The sequence below is a fragment of the Musca domestica genome, unplaced genomic scaffold (assembly GCF_030504385.1).
Source record: "Musca domestica strain aabys unplaced genomic scaffold, Musca_domestica.polishedcontigs.V.1.1 80, whole genome shotgun sequence".
In the NCBI taxonomy this organism is placed as follows: Eukaryota; Metazoa; Arthropoda; class Insecta; order Diptera; family Muscidae; genus Musca; species Musca domestica.
The window spans coordinates 1,514,006-1,535,414 of record NW_026712410.1 but is presented as its reverse complement, the minus strand read 5'-3'; the positions used below and the strand labels follow the sequence as shown (position 1 = coordinate 1,535,414).

General features: G+C 38.3%; 1 protein-coding gene and 1 pseudogene across 1 annotated transcript; both read right to left on the bottom strand.

The window, feature by feature from the left end:
• The window catches only part of LOC131806660 (uncharacterized), a 153,436-nt pseudogene extending 148,639 nt beyond the window's left edge, over positions 1–4,797 (bottom strand).
• Positions 4,798–10,731: 5,934 nt separating this feature from the next.
• On the bottom strand, positions 10,732–15,676 carry LOC105261867 (uncharacterized). Its single transcript, XM_059131204.1, has 3 exons — positions 14,398–15,676; positions 14,127–14,338; positions 10,732–10,871 (listed from the first exon to the last, which is right to left on the bottom strand). The coding sequence occupies exons 1-3, from the start codon at positions 14,418–14,420 to the stop codon at positions 10,867–10,869; spliced, it is 240 nt and encodes a 79-aa protein (XP_058987187.1). The 5' UTR covers positions 14,421–15,676; the 3' UTR covers positions 10,732–10,866.
• Positions 15,677–21,409: the final 5,733 nt, after the last annotated feature.

Here is a 21,409-nt window from a genome sequence, read left to right as displayed (position 1 = left end):
AATTTTGCAATAAAGAATTTGTTACAAACGTTTATATTCCTGAATGTTTATTAGAATTTTTTGCTATAAACTATTCATATCCCTACAAGTTTACACAAACTGATCAAATTTGTATGTAATTCTTACATTGCAAAGATATCCAATAGTTGACGTTGCTTAAAATCAATAAAAAGTTCGGTACCGGATGATATGCTTAACATAACACTCAAGTTTTGCTCAACACATTAGCATTCGGTCACGATTCCACTTTCTGGAAAAAGTCTTATATAGCAGCTTTACACATTTCCGATAGTTTTACAAATGTCTTGGAATAGCGAAATTAAGTTTCATTCCAAAAATGTTTGCAAAAAGTATTATTGCGCAAATTCAATTCTCTTTGATTATATTAGAATATGGTTCTGTTGTTCTGTTCAATATGCAATATACTCAGATAAAATAATGCTTTGAAAGACCTTCTTATACTAGCAGATTAAAAAAAATAGATTACCTACCCGAAAAGCAGACGTACTATATTGAACTCAATGATGGTACTAAAAATAATAAATGATAATATACCTCCTTTTTTGTTTTTTTTTTTTTCGAACGTTATCACATTATCACCCCTGCCGACCGAGGGGGCGACCTCCCTTTCGAAGGGATCGCGTACACACCATGATCCGCATCATAATGGGAATTTAGTAGGAAATTGAAAACCAGCTACAGAATCTAATTCATCAGCTAGTTTGTCAAATAATAAAACATGTATTTTAATTGTTTAAGAATAAAATTATTCTAGATTTAATAACTTCTAAACTCATACCAAAATCTACATTACAGTACACAGAATTAAAGTCAACACACATTTTACTAAGAGGTTCGCCCATTGAATAATTCGTGCGGTGAAAATCAGTATATAATAATTGGTAGTATCTACTAGATCTAAACGGAACATTAATTCTAATAGATGAGATTAGGAAATCTGAAGGTATATTACCATTTAATATTTTTAGTACAAACATGGAGTTCAACATAATACGGCTGCTTTTAAGTGTATGCAATTAAATTTAGCCTGCTAGCATAAGAAGGCAAAACAAAATCATTATTCCAATGTAAACCTCGTAAGGCAAATAGCAGAAATTGTTTTTGCACGGATTCTATTTTATCTGAGTATATTGCATATTGAGGATTCCATACAACAGAACCGATCTGGAGAAGCACATATGCTTACATTTGCTTAAATTTAACTCCATACAATTTAACCTGCACCATTGAAAAAGGCTATCTAAATCGTTTTGAAGTAAACTAGCTTGTTTATCACAATTATGGGAAATGAATAATTTAACATCATCTGCGTACATTAACAATTTCGAGTAATTTATGGAAGTAGGTAAATCGTTGATAAATAAAAGAAAGAGGACCGGTCCAAGGTGACTTCCTTGCGGAACACCCGATGGAACGTTAATCGTTTTGGATAGATACCCTTCAAACAAAACTAGTTGTGATCTATCTGCGATCTATTCATTTGATTAAGTTTGTGTTGAAACCCATATAATTTAATTTATATATTAGGAGTTCATGGTTAACCCTATCAAAAGCTTTACTAAAATCAGCATAAATTGTATCAGTTTGTTTACGCTGAACAAATCCTTTTATTACTGTTGACGTAAATTGTATAAGATATGTTGTAGTTGAAAGACCACTACGAAAACCCTGCTGATATGGACTCAATATAGATTGAATTTTCAGTGAAATTACTGCAGTAATTAATTTTTCGCACAATTTTGGAATGGAACTTAATTTTGCAATTCCTCTATAATTTGACACATTAGTAAGTCTGCCAGACTTATGTAAAGGTATTAAATAAGATTTTTTTCCAGAAAGTAGGAAAGTGACCAAATTTAAGTGAATAATTAAACAATATAGTTAAAGGAAGTGCTAATGTTTCTGAACAATATTTAAGAATTATATTAGGTATGTCATCCGGTTCTGGACTTTTAATCTATTTTAAACTACGCAGACTATTGGACACCTCCTGACGTTGTAGAAAAGGCATACAAATGAAAAGGCATACTATTCCAATGTAAATCTCGTACGGCAAATAGCAGACATTGTTTTTGCACGGATTCTATTTTATCTGAGTATATTGCATATTGAGGATTCCAAACAACAGAACCGTATTCTAATATAGGTCTAAAAAGAGACGTAAATAATTGTAAATAAATAACCTAAAACACCATTTGCTTTATTTACGATTGTTATTACATGGCTATTAAAAATTTAATTTTGGATCCATCAAGAGACCTAGATCGACAAATGAATCTACAGTTGATAATGAATGGCCGTCAATATTATATTGCAATACCAGAGAAGAAGATCTGGAGAAGCACATATGCTTACATTCGCTTAAATTTAACTCCATACAATTTAACCTGCACCATTGAAAAAGGCTATCTAAATCGTTGTGAAGTAAACTAGCTTGTTTATCACATTTATGGGAAATGAATAATTTAACATACTCTGCGTACATTAACAATTTCGAGTAATTTATGGAAGTAGGTAAATCGTTGATAAATAAAAGAAAGAGGATCGGTCCAAGGTGACTTCCTTGCGGAACACCCGATGGAACGTTAATTGTTTTGGATAGATACCCTTCAAACAAAACTAGTTGTGATCTATCTGTGATCTATTCATTTGATTAAGTTTGTGTTGAAACCCATATAATTTAATTTATATATTAGGAGTTCATGGTTAAACCTATCAAAAGCTTTACTAAAATCAGTATAAATTGTATCAGTTCGTTTACGCTGAACAAATCCTTTTATTACTTTTGACGTAAATTGTATAAGATTTGTTGTAGTTGAAAGACAACTACGAAAACCCTGCTGATATGGACTCAATATAGATTGAATTTTCAGTGAAATTACTGCAGTAATTAATTTTTCGAACAATTTTGGAATGGAACTTAATTTTGCAATTCCTCTATAATTTGACACATTAGTAAGACTGCCAACTTATGTAAAGGTATAAATAAGATTTTTTTCCAGAAAGTAGGAAAGTGACCAAATTTAAGTGAATAATTAAACACTATAGTTAAAGAAAGTGCTAATGTTTCTGAACAATATTTAAGAATTATATTAGGTATGTCATCCGGTTCTGGACATTTAATCGATTATAAACTACGCGGACTATTGGACACCTCCTGACGTTGTAGAAAAGGCATACAAATTTGATCAGCCTGTGATAACTTTTACGGATACGAATCATTAATTTGGCAAGATGTACTGGAATAGGTTGTGGCAAAAAAATCTGCGAAACATTCAGCCATATCTGTGCCTGTGACAAATTATTTATTGTTATATTTCAATACTGAGGGCTTTGAGGAAACTTTTCGTTTTAGATTAACGAAATCATAATAAGATTTAGGACTGGATTTAAAATTATTTTTAATCTTGTCTAGGCAAAGATTATACAATCTACGAGACTCTAAAGTATATTTGGATCTAGCAACAGAGTAATTAGTGTAGTCTATTGTTAAGGCTGATTTTTATATTTACGAAAAAGCTTATTTTTAGAATTTTTTAAATTTGATAACTCAGGGGTTATCCATGGATATTTATTCGAATTTTTAACTCTATTGGTTGGAACACATTCCAGTTTAAATCTATTTAAAATATCATAAAATTTATCAATTACATATTCTAGATCCTTATGGCTGTTACACAGGCACACAGAAGCCCAATTTACGGTGGAAATGAGGGTATTAAGTTTTCGAAAATTAGTTTTTTTTTGTAATTAAGGACAGTTTTAAATGAGTCGGACTGACTTTCTTCAATTTCATAACTGAGAGTCATGGAGATATATAAAGTTGGATGGTATATATCTTCAGGAGTGCATATTGGAGGTATTCTGAATATATCAAAATGCTGTGCTATATTTACAAACGCCAGATCAAGAATTTTACCGTGGGAATTTTTCACACTGTTTATTTGATTTAAGTCACTCAAACTATTTATAACATCAAATGTACTGTTCATTTCGGATGGCAAAGGAATCAAAGCTTCAGAATCTGGCATTGGAAGCCAGCTAATAGAAGGCATATTAAAATCACCAAGAATCAGGATGCGATCGGAATCTTTCATTTTTTCAGTGATTAAATTTATTGTTGCTGATTATAAATGTCAAGTGAAGATGATAGCAAATAGAAAATAAGCCATTTAGTTTTTTGGCACCGAATCTGGTCTAAGAGGCAAATGAACTAAAATATCGGATCTCTCCAGAAATTCTTTAATAAATGCCCTAGCAGGCCAAAATTCTTTTAAAATCAACTGTACAAAAATATTTTTAGGCACAACGATTTTGAAAGAAGATCTACTTTCAGAAAATGCAGATCGGAGCTTATAACATCTCAAAAAGTAATCTCCCTCAAATTTTTGATTTTATATAATAGCTTATGTCATCGGCCGTTGTTTCTGGTGCAAACTTTGTTGCAAATATCATTTTCATGGCGGGAGCCATAGATAATGATCTTAGGACAGGTTGAGTTTTGCCAGTAGCAGTCTCGGGACGATCACTAGTGATAAGTGAAGTAAGTGATAATTCCTGTATGTCACTAGTAGATTGTGAAACCTCACTATAAATACTCATAACATCAGGATTATTTACCCCTTTACTTACACCGCTGTTAACTACCGGAACTGGCTGTGTAACAACACTGGCATACGACTGTTCACGTCCAGTCTCAGTTGTATCAGTGATATTAATTGAAACCGGTTGTGGAATAGTCTTCTCCACAGAAACTATTGCTTTGCGACTAGGCATTCCCTTAGTTGGTGCCTTTTTCGAAGCCCTTTTGTGTTTCTGGCCAGAAACTGACGGTTTACTTGTCCGCCTTGAATTGTCTAAGGCATTTACCAAGGTTATGGCCGTTTGATGAAAGCTGTCACCAAAATTATTAAACGTGTATTTCCAAATTGTTTTTCAATATGAAGAGTTGTTTTATTTTAATTTCATAAGAATAATATGTGTACATTACTAAATACGTTGTCGACGTTCTTGCAGATTCGTTTCTACTCTACTACTGACTGTCAAAAAAAAATTTGCATGCACCATCACAGCGATAAAGCTGTCCTCAGCTTCCTCAACATCCTGAACTCAGGAGCATCTCGACACTAGCGTTTAATTTTATCAGAGCAAAACTTGCGTGCACTGATCTGCATCCTAGGGATATCTTCGGCGAGATATCAGTCTTTGGCTCGGTTTCTTTGACTCTCCCTGATAAGGGGTTGGCGATCGATTATTTTCGTCCAGTCGTTTTTTCCATTTCGATATTTCTCTTTCGATGTTGGCTTTAGCAACAATACTTTTTTCTTAGATTGAATTGCGGCAGCGATTTGATTTCATACTAAATCGATCAAATATTAATTCGTTTGGACTAAATTCAGATGTTGAGCTTCGTTGGAAATTCACTGCCCATTGTAGATTGTTCGAATCTGAATCCCAGTCCTTCGTATCATTATCGTCAGTTCGGAGATACGATTGGCTCGTTCTACTTGTCCATTCGATCTTGGTGTACACACAACTGTTTTATCGTGCCTTATGTAGTTGCGCTCACAATATTCCTCAAAACTTTTGGAATTGAAGGCTGTGCCATGGTGCGTTACTACACATCGGGGAAGGCCAAAATAGCTTGATAATTAATTTAAAACATTGAGTACTGGAGCTGTCTTTGTACTTCTAACTGCTTTTACCACTAGATATCTCGCCAAAACGTGTTTACAATGTGTGTTTTTCGGAATGGAAGAGGCTTCACTTCATCACAATGCAACTCTCCCTCAGGCTTACCTCTTTTTGTTTTGTTATAACAACATTCCATGCAAGCGGCAATGTATTATCGTACACATTTACGCAAACTCCAAAATGTCCGTTCAATTCTTTCCAAGGTTTTCCCAAGATCCACGTGTCCAATGTCATCATGACAGGCTATACAAATTCTCCAATGTATATTCTTCGGTATTACAAATCTTAATCCATTCGTGGTTTTTCGATACAAACGATGATTTTGTAAGCAATATTCGGTTTCAGATTGACGCGCTTGGTCCGATTTCTTTATACCATTCAAAAGACTAATTATGTTGCTTAATTTCGGGTCTTTAGATGAGACCTGCTGTATCCTTTCCATCGGAGGTTCGTTTGGCGATCTGCTCAGGGCATCAACGTGTGTCATTCGGGAATCTTCGTGATATATTCACAATCATGTTTCACCAATCTCATAAGCCCACGTGCAAATCTTGATACCAATTGTTTTGTCGTTTTGGTCTTCGTTTGGCGACGCAATCAGTTATGAGACGAAATCTTTTCCCAGGAAGATAAATTCGGAATCGCTCCAACGTTTCGACTACGGCGAGGACTTGAATGAATATTGACTGAATATTGCCTGCTTTTGTGCTATTACAAAATTATGAAGAATGTTAATTTTCCCTTGCATAATAAGTGTGAGTTCTGTAGATTATCTCGGAATCCTCAAGATTTTTTTTCTTTGGTTAGTGAGAGGACGTTTCTTGCAAGTTTGTGAGATTGTGGAGTCACCTACTTTTGACCCTGTGTAGTTTCATTTTTTTCATCAAAATCTACAGGATAAGGTTTTTTTTAATATTTATCTGTTCATTGATTTGCTGATTGGTTTAATATTTATTTTTAAATACATTTTTTATGATTGTTTTTCATAGAAAAAATTTACTTTTTTAGGAATTTATTAGTTTCTATGCTTGTAGACATTTGCTCAATTGAATGCGAGTGATGAATAGTAGTATCACGTATCGATCCTTTTATTTTTTTCCGTTTCAGCTAGGTGGAAGGGTTCGACTCCTTTTTGAGAGTCTAATTATTTTGAACTAAATTTGCTATTGCTAATTTTTGTTATGTATTAATTTTAAATTTATAAATTACTCGAAATTGTTAATGTACGCAGATGATGTTAAATTATACATTTCCCATAATTGTGATAAACAAGCTAATTTACTTAAAAACTATTTAGATAGCCTTTTTCAATGGTGCAAGTTTAATTTTATGGATTTAAATTTAAGCAAATGTAAGCATATGTGCTTCTCCAGATCTTCTTCTCTGATATTACTGACGGTCATTCATTATCAACTGTAGATTCGTTTGTCGATCTTGGTATCTTGATGTATCCAAAATTAAAATGTTAGTAGCCATGTAATAACATTGGTAAGTAAAGCAAATAGTGTTCTAGGTTTTGTTAATTTTCTGATTAATTTTCTGATCCATATATAACAAAACGCCTCTTGTTAGACCTATATTATAATACGGTTCTGTTGTATGGGATCCTCAATATGCAATATACTCAGATAAAATAGAATCCGTTCAAAAACAATTTCTGCTATTTGCCTTGCGAGGTTTACATTAGAATAGTAATTTTGTATTGCTAGCAGGATAAAATTAATTAGGTTGCCTAAACTTAAAAGCAGACGTATTATGTTGAACTTCATGTTTGTACTAAAAATATAATATGGTAATATACCTTCAGATTTCCTAATCTCATCTATTAGAAATAATGTTCCGCATAGATCCAGTAGATACTACCAATTATTATAAAACCATTTTATTTTTAAAGAGGCATTTGTTCTTTTTCGGTATTGCACGTTAATACAATATATTGGCCGTGTTGGTCTTTTTATATCCTACAACACTATGTGTTTGGAGTATTATAAGTTTGATTGAGCCAAAAATTGTGTAACACCTCGAAATATTGGTTTTCCCCATAGGAAAGTATATATGGATCTTCCTACCTCGCCGAGCGGAGTCGATCTAGCTATGTATGTCCGTCCTTCCGTCTGTCCATTTTAATTTGTAATCACTCTACAGGTCGCATTTATAACTCGATCTTCACGAAATTTAGAATGGAGGTGGGTCTAGGGTCAGAATAGAAACGTATTTCTTTTGGAGATGATCTATTTATTTAGGGGTTGAAATGGACCAAAACCTGAAAATGTCCTGATTTTGGAATTTAGCATGTGGCTAGATCTTAGGTCTGGGCAGAAGCCTTCCAATTTTGGTCATCGGGTAATATTTAGTGGGCGAAATAGACCATAACATTTGTGTTAAATAACAGTCAAATTTTACAATAATCCGCGAATATTTTTAGTCCCAGCGAGATTGCATCATGAGAGAATATTTTAAAACTCGCAATCTTCGAATCTGTGATCTACTTGGTGTCCAAGGTGTTACTTTAAATAACAGAGTGTACCTTAATGATCATTTTTCGCCTGCTGCATCGCATTTAAACTTTGTTTGCAAAAAACTGCGTCGCCTTAAAGTAGTCAAAAAATGTAAGATTTTGAATTCTGATATTGTAAAGGCATGGCTGGTTTTTTCTGATGGTAGAGAGGATACTTACAACGTTAGTCAATGTGAGACATTGCTTGCGGATGCGGAAGGCGGTGGAAATTAAATTTGCATATCAATATTTTTTTTTTTTCTAATTAATATTTCTATTGATTTTTTTTCTTAATTGCTTTAATTTTTGATTAATTTAATTGCTTTCGATTCCATTCATTTTCTTATCCTGTTTTTGTGCTGGATCAATTTATCTATTTTTTTTAATTCATTTTATAGCATTCAGCTGCGTTAAAATTGTATTTATTTTTCATTATGAATTTATTGAAATTATATTTTATTAGTAAAATTTTGTTGAATTCTTATAATTGGTTCCCCGCCACAACTACGTGTTATGTATTTGATGTCTTTTAGTACTAATTTGGGGCCGGTGATAAGCAACAATGATTATATTAAACATGTTTTGGTTTCTTGCAGTAATAAGTTTAATGTGGCTCATATAAACTCACGCAGTATTAGGCCATCTATGAATACAACGAAGTTTTGTGAACTCAAAAATATTTTATCGGGATCAGGCTTGAATTTTCTTGGTATATCTGAAACTTGGCTGAAATCTGATATTCCAACTAGTGCAATAAATGTACCTGGTTATAAATTTGTGAGGAATGACCATCGATACTCTAGAGGTGGTGGTGTTGGTATATATATTTCTAGTGATATTTCTCATAAAGTTGTTTTCAGATCATCTGTGGTAGGTAAATGCGAATCGCTTTTTATTGAGGTTATGTCTGGCGATGAAAAGGTTCTGTTTGATGTTGTGTATCTTCCTCCTCCAGGTGATATTAATGTTTTTGAAGATATTCATAGTGATTTATTTTTAGAGTATTCAAAAATTGTTATAGTGGGTGATTTTAATACTAATATGTTTGATCCGCATAAATCTATGTCTGTCCGTTCAGTCTGCTTCCGATTAAACTTGTCAGTTTTTCATAATTCCAAACCTACTCACTATGATTTTACACATCGTGCGTCTTCTCTGCTTGATTTTATGCTGATAAATGATTGCGCTATGGTACATCTGTCTGATCAGGCAATATGTCCATCGATATCTGACCATTCACTTATTTTTGCATCGTTAAATATTGGTGTTAATACATTTTGTGATTTTGTTGAGTATCGAGATTACTCTTGTGTTGACTGGCCGGTTTTTTTTTTTCTTATCTATCAGCCTTTAATATTGATATGATGAATGTTGTGGATGTTGACGCTAAATGTTCTCAAATATCAAATCTTTTGTTGGGGTTGTTTGATTATGTTCCTTTGGTGCATAGAAAAATGCGATCTGATGATAATTGGATTAGCTCAAATCGCATTACACTTGCTCGATCACTTCGTGATTTGGCTTTTAAGGCTTGCCTTGATAATAAAAGCAATGATAATTGGAAAATTGTTTGTCGTTATCGTAATAGAGCGAAGTTAGTTATTCGTCGTGAGCGTAGAAAGTATTACTCTAAGAAATTTAATACGTTGGGTTCAACTGCTATTTGGCGTTTTTTTAGGGCTTCGGGTTGTATTGGTGATGATGATATGTCTCTTGACATTGATGTTGGTGATCTGAACTATTTTTTTCAATATAGGAACTCACATATGCCTAATATTGATGTGCAATTGTCTAACGCACGCAGTGATGGATTTTCTTTTAGTTGTGTTCGTATGGAAGAAATTATTAATGCACTAAACCGAATAAAGTCTAAATCTGTCGGAGTTGATGGAATACCTGTGGATTTTTTGAAATTAATCTTTCCATATGTTAGTGATATTATTTTGGATTTGGTCAATTCTGTTTTGATGTCGTCTGTGTTTCCTTGCTTGTGGAAGCAAGCTCGTGTCGTTCCAATTCCAAAGGGGAATGTTGTTCGTGGCCCTGATGATCTCAGGCCTATATCAATTCTCCCTGTGATGGCTAAGGTGTGTGAGCATGTTATGAAGGACCAAATACTTGCTCATATTGCAGGCAAGTTATATAATGGTCAATTTGCTTTCCGTAGGAATCATAATACCACAAGTTTGCTTCTTTACTTAACTGAGTTAGTGAGATCTAACACGAACCTTAAAAAGGATACTGTAATTGTTTCATTGGATTTAACAAGGGCATTTGATTCTCTTTCTCATCAAATATTACTCAGTAAACTGATGTATGAGTTTGATTTTTCTGAGACAGCTTGTAATCTTATTTTATCATATTTGTCTGGTAGATCCCAATTTGTTTATTACAATGGCAGATCCTCAAATGTGGCATTGCTTTCGTGTGGTGTTCCGCAGGGCTCCGTATTAGGTCCTTTGTTTTTCATTTTATATGTCAATAACCTCTCTGAATGTTGCAATGGTGTAAATTGCACTCCTCTCTTATATGCGGATGATGTGTTTCTCGTTTTTACCAATTCTAATATTAGGTTAGGTTAGGTTAAAGGATGTGTGGCTGTGTAAAAACAACAACCACTCCACTCGGAGACCTACTGGCCCATTGTGATCATCCTAGTCTAGAAAAAAGTGGAAGTGAGGTAAGAAAGATAGTTAGTGTAGAAAATAAGATTTAGAAGAATTAGAAGAGCTAGTGGGTTTGCGTCCACGGTGTAATCAGCGTGTCGTCCTTAGCCATTTTAGTCTTCTGGCTAATTGAAGAATGACTGCTGGTTCTGTTTCGGAGAGGCACGACAGGTCAGGCAGTAAGTGCTTACCCAGAAGCCTATGTCTTACTCCGATAAGGGTAGGACAATGACAGAGTAAGTGTTCCACCGTTTCTGTTTCTTCCTCGTCCTGACATAGCCTGCAGTATTCAGTGTCGTCACCCCCCCATTTTGAAGTCATGGCCTTTATGTTGCAATGACCTGTAATTAGGCCCACCACAAGCTTCAAGTCCAACTTCGTCATGGACAAGAGTGACCGTGATCTCCGTTCGGAGTTCACCGGCCAAATCTTTTTGGAGATGATGCATCCCCTTCCAGATAGCCAGTTCTGTTGAAATCTTCCAAGATAGTGTTTATGCAGAACTTGAAAGAAGTGGCATAAAGGTGGCTTCACTGAGCTCTCGATCTCTAGATCTACTGACTCAGATCCGCGTCTGGCCAATTCATCGGCAGATTCATTGCCAGATATGTTGCAGTGTCCAGGGACCCAACAGAGCTTGACAACTGACTTAAACTTTTCCAGGGCATTCTTGCACTCCAGAACAGTCATAGACTTGATTGTGAAAGAATTTAGAGCTTTTAGGGCCGCTTGACTATCGACATATATAGTCACCGGTCCATCCCGTTCGTTAATTCTATTATTCAGCAGTTCTATGGCCATTCTGACAGCAAATATTTCTGCCTGAAAAACGCTGCAATCGCTGTTTAGCCTGAAGGATCTTTGGATACCTAGGCTTTCACAGTAGACTCCAGCACCCGTTCCACTTTCCATCTTTGAACCATCAGTATAGACAGCTATACCGTCGAAAGGTGGAGTGCCACGGGACCAGATATCCCTGTTTGGTATGCGGATGTCAAGTAGATCAAAGCTGTGCCTAGGGAGTATATAGTCACTAGCTATAGCCTGATTACTTACGTTTTCCACATACTTAAGAATGACAGAGTGCCCGAAGGGTTGACTCCGCCATTGTCCCAATTCGTTGAGTCGCAGGGCACACCTAGCGGCTAGTTCCTCTACAAATAAGCCTAGAGGCTTTAAGTTGAGTAGGGTGTCTAGAGCGGATTGTGGCGTGCTCCTGACCGCTCCTGTAATTAGTAGCGATGCGACTCTTTGTACTTTGTCAATATTCTTGCTGAAGGTGGTTTTCCGTAAGGAATGCCACCACACAAGTCCGCCATAGGTAAGGATTGGTCGGACAACTGACTCATATATCCATCGGATAATATGGGGTTTAAGCCCCCAACTCTTTCCTATGGAGTTCTTGCAGGAATAAAGTGCATTTAAGCCCTTTTTCGCTCGCTCCTCGATATTCCTTTTCCAGCTTAACTTCTGGTCTAGAATGGTACCGAGATATTTTGCTTCCGAAGAAAGGCTTAGAGTTACACCATCCAGCATTGGGAGAGAGAGGACGGGTATTTTCCGCCTCCTTGTAAAAAGTACGAGCTCAGTTTTAGATGGGTTCACGCCTAAACCATTGCAGCGCGCCCATCTGGAGAGTTTAACCAGAGCTCCCTGCATAAGATCCGTAATAGTTTGCGGAAATCTCCCAGCAATCAGCAGGACCACATCGTCGGCGTAAGCCACGACCTTTGTTCCGCTGTGTTCCAGATCAAGTAGAATGTTATTTATCACCAGAAGCCAAAGCAGTGGTGACAAAACGCCTCCTTGTGGAGTACCCCTAGTGACCGTTTTCCTAACAGAACACTCCCCGATGCTAGAGTTGATGATTCTGCTGCTGAGCATAACATCAATCCAGTCGACGAGAAGTGGTGGCACACTAAGTCTTTCGAGAGAACTGTGAATTGCCTCTAATGTAACATTATTGAAGGCCCCCTCGATATCGAGGAAGGCCGCCAACGTGAAACATGAGCTGTTCAGGTTCTTCTCTATATAACCCACGACGTCGTGCTGCGCTGACTCAACAGATTTGCCTTTCATATAGGCGTGCTGAGCAGTGCTTAAAGAGGTCAGGGGTATTAGAGATCTGATCTCTATGTCTATTAGTCTCTCTAGCGTTTTCAATAGAAAAGACGAGAGACTAATAGGCCTGTAGTCTTTTGGAAGAACATGGCTTGGCTTCCCAGCTTTGGGAATGTAAGTGACTGTAACTTCCCTCCACAGTAGTGGGATGTGAGAAAGACGCAGACAAGCCTTAAAAATCACCTCCAGAACTGGTATTATCTCCGCCGACGCATGCTGTAGCATGGCGGGGATAATGCCATCTGGACCCGGTGACTTAAAAGGTTTGAATGAGTTAATGGCCCACAAAATCTTGGGGGTGTTAACAATACTGTTAGTCAGATTCACATCTTCCGTCCCACTATGCTGACTAGACCGTGTTGCCAATCGGTCAAATACCGCATCAGAGCAGTTCGGAAAGTGAGTACTGGCTAATAGATTGAGAGTCTCTAAACCTGAGTCAGTCCAGCTACCATCAGTCCGCTTTATGCTTCCAATGGAATTTGGGTCCTTTGAAAGTACTCTACGGAATCTGGAGGCTGCGTTGACATCATCTATGGACTCGGTGAAACACACCCAAGACCGTCTCTTGGCCTTCTTGATCTCACTGTTGTACTTATTGAAGGCTAGTTTATAAGCTTCCCAGTCCGTACCCAGTTTGGTCTTGTTGGCCTTATTGTATAGTCGTCTGCTAGTCTTCCTGAGCTGAGCTAGGTCTTTCGACCACCAGACAGGCTGGTGCCTTTTACCCGGGAAGGTTAGCGGACAGGCTCTTTCATAGCTGCCGATCAGGATCTTTGTTAGCAACTTGACGGAGTCGTCCACATCCGATGCCGAGGCCACTGGAAAATCACCAGTGGACTTAAGCATCCGTGCGGTATGCTCCGCAAATTGATTCCATCCAGCCCTTCTCGGGTTCCTATGCGGTTTTTGATTCAATCCCTCTACCGAAATTTGGAATGTTATTTTCCGGTGGTCCGAGAAGGAACACTCAGTCGAAACTTTCCAGTTCAGTATAAGTGATTCATCCATGTTAGTGAGAGTGAGATCTATGACCTCCTCCCTATTCTTAATACAAAAAGTCGCCTCCTTTCCCCGGTTACAGATTTTGAGATTATGAGATAAGATAAAATCAAAAATGAACTCACCTCTGGCATTGGTGTTACTACTGCCCCATTGAGAGTGATGAGCGTTTGCATCGCATCCAATGATGAGGCCGCCTTTTCCACCCAGTACTGAGGCCAGCTCCTCTACCACTTGGCCTGGTGGGTCGGGGTGCTCGAAGGGAAGGTACAGGGAGACGAGGAATAGTGTTTTGCCCGTCCTAGTCTCCAGTCTGACCGCTGTGGCGTCTCCTCCGCTGAAATTGTTGAGGAAGATTAAGTTTAAGTTTTTCTTAGCGACGATACACGTTCTAACCTTTTCCCCATTGGAGGTGGCATAGGTGATGTACCGCTCACTCCCTAGCCCAGTTACCTTATTCTTAAAAATGTAAGGTTCCTGGACCAGGGCTATGTCAACTTCAAGCTTGGAGAGGGATAGGAGAAGCTCAGCCCCAGCTGCCTTGCAGTGATGCAGGTTAATCTGCACAATGCTAAGCAGCTGTGGCTTCGTTTCTCCTACTGCGACGGCGGCGTTAGACGGAACCGAATCCATCCTGTGCCGAAGTGCAATTTCCCTCCACGAGCCTGAAGGTATTCCTGGCCAGCAGTATCAACAGAAACCTTTATGACCAGGCCCCCTCCCTCCGTACTTGAGCCAACCAAACGCCAGCCGTCCGTGCAGAGATTGGGATTCTGCTTCCCCAATATTATCAGCACGCGTGCCGGGTCCACAGAGGGCGGCGGCACCCATGCTGTCAAAATCCTCCTGCAGGGGATATCCTTCAGGGATACAGCAGCAAGTGCACTTCCATCCCAAAGTTCCTGAAGGCCAGCTACTGCGGTCACGAGGAAGTTCTTTGACTCCTCATTTTCGCAGCAGATGACCTTCACTCCCTTGTAGACGGTAGCACTGCCAAACCGTAACCTAGAAGGATCCTCCCCCAGGAAAACCTGTTCCCTCAGACGGTCCTCAATGAGAAGCCACCGACTTTCGCTGATTTTGCCTTCCGGCTCAGCTCGGTCGATGACCGCTACACGGAGATTGTCCGGGTACAGGGTTTGGGAGTGTTTCCTCTTCCTTGATGTCTGGCTTGAAGGTTGTGGGTTGGTGGTAGCAGGCTTCGCCTTAGCAGACCTAGGGTCCACTGAGGCTGCTTGCACCGGCCTTGCCACTACCTCCCTACCAGCTACAGCTACTGGCGTAGAAGCCGCAGTTGGCGGAGGAGGAAGTTTGCCCGTTAACGGTTTCTTTGCCTCGGGATGTGGTTCCTCCGTTGACCGTTCTCTCTTCATCGTTACCCGAGAAGAGGATATGGCCTCCTTTGGTTCCACCGGGGCAGGATTTCCGTTAGGGGCGTCCTTCCTTTTGTTCCTCCGTTTTCCTGAGTTAGAAGTGGTGGGGGCTACACTAGATTCCGTTGGTGGTGCAACAGCCGAAGCTGTCTTTCCACCGCCGGGAGAGGTGTTGCCCTTCACCCCAGCCCCACTAGTTGGCTTATCCTCAGACGGACTTACCTTGTTAGCGGGGGCTGTAAAGAGAGAGGCAAGGTCCTTTTCAAGTGTACATTTAGGCACTTCCGGATGGTTCTTCTCGAACTTCCTTATTGCCTTCATGTTCACCCTAATCAGGGCTTTTTCCCTCTCTGTAATTTGTAAGGGTTCGCGACCGATGAAGCTCTTACAGTACCTCACCGACCGTTTGTAACCCTTCCTTATTTTTACCTCCTTCGATCCGGAGGCATCGCGGTTGGTTGGAACATCAGTGTCCCTTTCCACGACGCCATCCTCGATCCGGAGGTTGGTCGCATCGGTAGGTACCGATGTAACCCCTTCCACAGGAGTTGACCCCCCCTTGGCAGCAGATTGAGTGCTCTCTATAGTTTTTGAAGCTGACTCACTCCTCAAGGATGAGGGTATGACGGTGACGTCAAGTTCCTCATCAGAGAGGGGTGAGTCATTCCCAAAGCCGGAGGGCACACTCTCTTGGCTGAGCCTTAGAGTGGTCTTCTCTAGAAGGGCGGACAGCTGTTCACTCTGTCGCTGTATGCTTTCACATACTACGTCTCTGTACGTTTCCAGAGTCACGTCCCCGCCCGAAGTTAAAATCTTGTCCATGGCCATGTCCTGGGTCGACACCTCCGAAGAGGTGGTTGAATGATTGTCGGTTAATGTTTGTGTTTTTGTTGTTGTTTTTTGTTTAGTTTTGGTGGTGCAACAGCCGAAGCTGTCTTTCCACCGCCGGGAGAGGTGTTGCCCTTCACCCCAGCCCCACTAGTTGGCTTATCCTCAGACGGACTTACCTTGTTAGCGGGGGCTGTAAAGAGAGAGGCAAGGTCCTTTTCAAGTGTACATTTAGGCACTTCCGGATGGTTCTTCTCGAACTTCCTTATTGCCTTCATGTTCACCCTAATCAGGGCTTTTTCCCTCTCTGTAATTTGTAAGGGTTCGCGACCGATGAAGCTCTTACAGTACCTCACCGACCGTTTGTAACCCTTCCTTATTTTTACCTCCTTCGATCCGGAGGCATCGCGGTTGGTTGGAACATCAGTGTCCCTTTCCACGACGCCATCCTCGATCCGGAGGTTGGTCGCATCGGTAGGTACCGATGTAACCCCTTCCACAGGAGTTGACCCCCCCTTGGCAGCAGATTAAGTGCTCTCTATAGTTTTTGAAGCTGACTCACTCCTCAAGGATGAGGGTATGACGGTGACGTCAAGTTCCTCATCAGAGAGGGGTGAGTCATTCCCAAAGCCGGAGGGCACACTCTCTTGGCTGAGCCTTAGAGTGGTCTTCTCTAGAAGGGCGGACAGCTGTTCACTCTGTCGCTGTATGCTTTCACATACTACGTCTCTGTACGTTTCCAGAGTCACGTCCCCGCCCGAAGTTAAAATCTTGTCCATGGCCATGTCCTGGGTCGACACCTCCGAAGAGGTGGTTGAATGATTGTCGGTTAATGTTTGTGTTTTTGTTGTTGTTTTTTGTTTAGTTTTGTTCTCCATAAGTTATCGGGACATTGGAGGTGACGAGGTCCGCCATGACATAGCCTCCATATCATGGTAAGGACTTGGCAGCTAAGCCTGTTACTCGTCGAGGCGCCCAGGTATCGACGAGGCAACCTTCTAATACAGTCGGTACCCTGACTGCAAACCTTGGAATACTGATGGGCACGGTTTACGTAACACCCCAGCATTAGGGGGTCCGTTGCGGTGGACCAGGCCGTTGACTGGATAGTTTAGGGGCGCCAGTGCCGCCTCGTCGAGTCCAGGGATCACAGGCACTCGGGTATTTAGTCCGAGACTCTCCCCCTAGAAACCGCTGAGCTGTCCGCGACTGCTTATTTGATTCGCAGCTACCCGATATATCTACCGGGCGTCCCACTATCCGCAACCCGTGGACGCGTCCGGTAGCACTCAGCTATGCTTCCGCGAACGGCGGAAAAATTCTAATATTAATCCTATAGCTTTTGAAAGTGAAATTAATAATTGTCTTGTTCATGTTGGACAGTGGTGTTTTGAACATTGTCTGGTATTGAATCCGTCAAAGACAAAGGCTATTAAGTTTGGCAGTAATGCATATAATCTAAATATTGCTCTCGATGGTAATCTAATTAGTTTTGTAAGCTGTCACAGAATGCTGGGTATTTTAGTAGATGATAAACTTTCTTTTGAGACTCATGTCGATTCCGTTCAGAGACGAGTTTTTGCTATTATTCGTAGATTATATGGTACTAATTTATTTTTACCATTGTGGGTTAAAAAGAGGTTGGCGAATGCTCTTTTAATGCCTCATATCAATTATGGGCTCGAGCTGGTTTCTGGTACGATAAATTGTATTTGTTTAAGAATTAAGCGTGTAGTTAATGCTATAGTCAGATTTGTGTATGGCTTGAAGAAACGTGATCATATCTCAAATTTTGTTATAGATTTCCTGGGAGTTTCTTTTGAGCAATTTTTATCTGTTAAGTTATTGCATTATTTTTACAAAACTATCAGAGGTGGTGTTCCTAGGTTTCTGGCTAACATGGTCAGTTTTTCCAGGTCAACTAGGAGTACTCAGATATTAATACCCAGAATAAATAACTTAACATTTGAAAAGTCTTTTTTTGTACGTATTGCACGCTTGTGGAATTATCTACCTATTGAGCTTAGAATTTTTTTCCCATTCTAATAATGCCTTTCGTTTGAAAGTGTTGTATCATGTCCTGCATCCCGGTATATATCCCAATTAGTTTTATTTTCGTTGTTTTGAGCTTTTATTTTCTTTTTTATAATAATTTTTAAATTATTTTTATCGTCGCCTTTATTGTTCACCTTTTTTAAAAAAATTTAATTGCTTGTTGTTGGTTATTTTGCCTCTATTGACTCATTTTTTTTTACTTTTGTTTTTTATTTTTTGTAGTTTTGGCTGGGGAGCCTTTTACAATTTGTTTTTTAATAATGTTATAGTTAATTATAAGTTATTTTTAATTTTTTCTACTTGGTTTTGAGTACCTTATTAATACAATTAATTGGCCTTGGCTTTAGTATTAAGTATGAATTGAATAAAGAAAGAAAGAAAGAAAGAAATCAAAATCAAATCAAAAAAAATGTTTGTCAATTCAGAATGACCTCTTGGCATAAAAGTATATAATCTTAAAAAAATGCATTAAAAGATGCCAATAATAATGATAATATAGATTTTGTAGCATTTTGTTACATTTTTTATCGCATGCAATTTTTTCAATATGACTTAAAATATTGAAGTATACATTTTGTAATATTTTCTCACCTTACAACACAGGTTGGGGTTATTATATACAGATTGCAATTATTGCCCGATCCTCACGAAAATGTTCACAAGGGTAGGGTTAGGCTCAGTAGGACTAGACCTATTGTTTTCGAAGAAGTCCGCAATGTATTTAGGGGTTGAAATGGACAAACAACTAAAAATGTTCCTGATTTTGCAGCCGTTATAAAAGTCACAAATAGAAACCAAAGGACACGAAATCTCGCATGAAGTTAGAGTTTAGGACAGCGGGAAGAATGGACTACTACTTCTATGTGAAAAAATACCAACATTACTCACAGGCGATATCCGAAATACACAAAAGGCGAACTTCTGGGTTTTTATGCTGTTTTCGTTGACGAAATGAGTCTAGATTTGGAGATACAGAGAGGCCTCTTGCTTTTGGAGATGATCGCAAAATATTTAGGGGTTCAAATGAACCAAAAACAGAAAAAATTTTCTGATCACACAATTGAAGTCTGAGAAGAGAGATAAGGACAGGGAAAAATTCCAACATTTTAGATAACCATTGGCTTATATTTATCTCTGAAATGGACCACAACAACTAACAGCACGACGGAGTGCGTAAATATTGGACAAATGTCCCTGGTCAAAATGCTAAGGGTAATATCTGGGCAGTGCTCCGTGACATCATTTCAAAAACGAAATCTTCCAAAATGAATTTGGACATGAGGGGGCTTCTAACATATTGTAGTGTTGTAGGGTATCACATGGTCGGTCTCGCACGACTTTAGCCTTTGCTTACTTCTTAATAATAAACTGTGTGAAATAAATGAAATGAAGATCAGGTTCTCCCTGACATGTCTATCCACCATTCATTGTTTGAAGAACTCACACTATAACATATGGTTATGATTCGTCTGCCCGTGTAAATGGTCCGCTGGAGTCTGGAAGAGGCACCCTGTTAGAGTTGTTAGTATTAGCAGGTCTCAGACGTGAACAAGTTCTTAAATAAAATGTCAAACTAATATCATATATACTGATATCAGTAAGTCTTTTGACAAAGTAGATCATACATTATCATTATTAAATCTTGAAAAATCGGTTTCGCAACATTATTCTTATCATGGATATGGTCATCTTTGCAAGGACGTATACCACAGGAAAGGCATTTAGGTCCACTAATTTTTGTACTGTATCTAATGATCTTCCAGCGGTTATACGTTATTCTAAAATCCTAATGTTTGCTGATGATGTCAAACTTTTTTGTATATGGACTCACACATTTTTCCTTTACATGCAACATGATATCTACTCCCTTGTAAATTGGTTCAGTGCTAATGGCATGACGCTAAATCTCAAGAAATGTAAAAAACTGTTTTTGTGTAGTACACAACCTTTTTAATAGTGATTACCTCATTGGTTTTTGCAAATTAGACAATATTGATTCATTCGTCGATCTTGGCAGATTTTGTTTTATTTTGCATATTGATTCATGTGAAAATAGTCATTGCTTGTTTTTATAAAACGATAGTCTAAAAAAATTGACAATCCTTATGTGATTCGGCCAACTAAAGAATACGGTAGCGTATTGAGGAGTCCTTTATTTTTAAACCATGTTCAACTAAATTGGAATCAGTGCAAACCCAATTCCTTTTATTCGCACTCAAAGAATTAAGGTGGGATAATAATGTCACACTTCCACCATATGAAAATTGCCTAAAACTAATTGATTTTCCGAGATTAGAAAGGAGACGTTTAATGTGTTTTATTTATTGCTAGCTGAACCAGGGGTAGCGAAGCGCACCGATTTGATTTGATTTGATATGCATTCAAAATTGTATATACAAATATTTGTTCAAAATTTAAAAAACGTATTTATTGTAATACTTTTATGGGAAACAAACAAATAGCTCGGTCCACCAATGCCTGAACATGTCAGGAACAGCTGACCATGAGAAAAGCAGGGACATGCCAAATTTAGTCCGCATACACGAAGGGCTTTTCCTTCGGATTTATTAATTTCATAGCGTGCAGGAATCTGCAATCTTTTGAAGTTTTTTACTGTTAGCTTAATACCATTGCAAAGCCGTTGTGGATCAATACTTCTTAATAAGATCATATCCCAATCTGAACCGATTTCAATATAATTTGATAACATTTAGTTTTACACCAAATTCCGTCACACCTTCCATATTTCATGCCGTGTTTGGTGCCTCAAAAATGTGAAATTGGCTGAGAATATATATATATATATATATATATATATATATATATATATATATATATATATATATATATATATATATATATATATATATATATATATATATATATATATATATATATGCGATTTGTTCGGTTCGGTGTATGTTCGATTTTAATTTTGTCACTCATTCCAAATTACATTGGAATTGAACAAACATATCGTGTTTGGTGCATCAAATAAACGAAATCGGTCGAAAATATATATAGGAGCTATATCCAAATCTGAGACTTTATCTGTATATAAAATCTAAATTTTTGGGAGGTACCCCAAAGTGGAATTTCAACAAGTAAAAAACGAACGATAAAAAAAGCAGTAAGTTCGACCGGGCTGAACT

Excerpts from the sequence above, each read along its gene's own strand:
- LOC105261867 (XM_059131204.1), bottom strand. The coding sequence starts at position 14,420 with ATGCCACCTCCAATGGGGAAAAG. Across the intron at positions 14,339-14,397 it reads CCACCTCCAATGGGGAAAAG|CGGAGGAGACGCCACAGCGG; the intron begins GTTAGAACGTGT and ends CAACAATTTCAG.